The sequence below is a fragment of the Habropoda laboriosa genome, unplaced genomic scaffold (assembly GCF_001263275.1).
Source record: "Habropoda laboriosa isolate 0110345459 unplaced genomic scaffold, ASM126327v1 scaffold15, whole genome shotgun sequence".
NCBI lineage: Eukaryota > Metazoa > Arthropoda > Insecta > Hymenoptera > Apidae > Habropoda > Habropoda laboriosa.
In genome coordinates this window covers 2264982-2266276 of record NW_017100141.1, presented here as the reverse complement: position 1 = coordinate 2266276, position 1295 = coordinate 2264982, and the positions used below count along the sequence as shown (strand labels likewise).

The window sequence follows — 1295 nt, the reverse complement described above, 5'->3', positions numbered from 1 at the left end:
CCCCCCCGCCGTTTTCTTGCTAAAAACGGCCGAGGATTGAATTACGCTGTCCGTCCTTAAGCTTGTCATAATCCCCCGACGGGGACTATCTTATATATCGTATATATATACAGCGTCATGTGACATTGCGTTGTAAAACGAGTGTTCGAATTACGGTACGTTAGTTTCATTTTCAATAAGCAACCGCTACGAGACGCTATAGTACACGATCCTGCATTATCCCGGGTGGACCTTGACTCTTTTCGATTCAGCTACGTCGTTATTGTAGAGTGGGAAGGGAGACACAGAGAAAGAGAGAGAGTTATATATATGACACACTCGAAACTTCTTTATCGACCGCGCAGCCGCAGGCAAAATCCAGCACGTGGGGACCCCTTTCGGTCCCCCGAAGCGAAGTATGCCCCCGAGGGGCTCGCGTGATTCGCGCAAAGCACGGAAAGCAAAGCGACCATTTCGATTCAGGATGGAAGACTCCGGTGCCGGGGCCCACTCTGAGGCCTGGTAGGCAGGCAAGTCGGTACGGATGGCTGGCCGGCTTGCTTGGAGGAGTTGCAGGAGAGTGCCCATGGTAGAGGGGCTTCCCTGGTTGCTGCCGCTTGCGGGCACGAACCGCGCTACCGCCGTCAGCAGGCAGTCTTATTACGCCCGCACTCAACTACGCGAACTAAGTACTCTTCTTAGGCTGGCCAAACCACTTCGAATAACGTTCGCGGACTAGCCGACGCGAATCTTGCCTGTATTACACACGGTGTTCGTTTCGTAACGAGAGAAGCATTTGGGTTTCGGACATATTATATTTGCGAACAGTATACGCACGACGATTTTCTTGCATGTTCGATCCGGCGTACGGTTCCAACGAAGATTCTCACTTTTCGAAATCGATCTTGAATATCAGTCAGCAAGTCGAACCGGCAGGCGGTGAGGAGGCCTCGAGTTCGATTGGTCGGCGAGGACCTTCTGCCCGGTCAGAGGTAACTTTAGAACGTTTCTTTATTCGATTCGTTGTACCGATAAAGCGTGTTTCTGCATGGAGATTTTACTTTCGTAATGGTCTTTTTCTCGTTGTTTCTTTGGAAAGTGTACTTTTCGTATTTTATCGATGTGTACGTGCAAGATTTATTGGAATATCGACGATGTTTTGAAATACACGTAGAAATAAATCGTTTGGAAAAAATTGATCGAAGTATTTCGGTGAAATTTAAGCAAGGTTACAAATGTGGCGCAGTTTAGAAATTCAAGTGTACTGTTCGAGGGAGTGACATTGTCTCCCCCCCGCGTCAATTTGACGAATCAAA

The 1295-nt window shown here is 48.5% G+C and overlaps 1 protein-coding gene across 1 annotated transcript in view; it reads left to right on the top strand.

Moving 5' to 3' along the window:
• LOC108570817 (WD repeat-containing protein 78) overlaps positions 1-123 on the top strand; it is a 2732-nt gene extending 2609 nt beyond the window's left edge. Inside the window, exon 4 of the mRNA XM_017932733.1 lies at positions 96-123. Within this exon, the coding sequence (XP_017788222.1) occupies positions 96-123 (28 nt within the window). The remainder of the gene's footprint in view (positions 1-95) is intronic.
• The last annotated feature ends 1172 nt before the right edge of the window (positions 124-1295 follow it).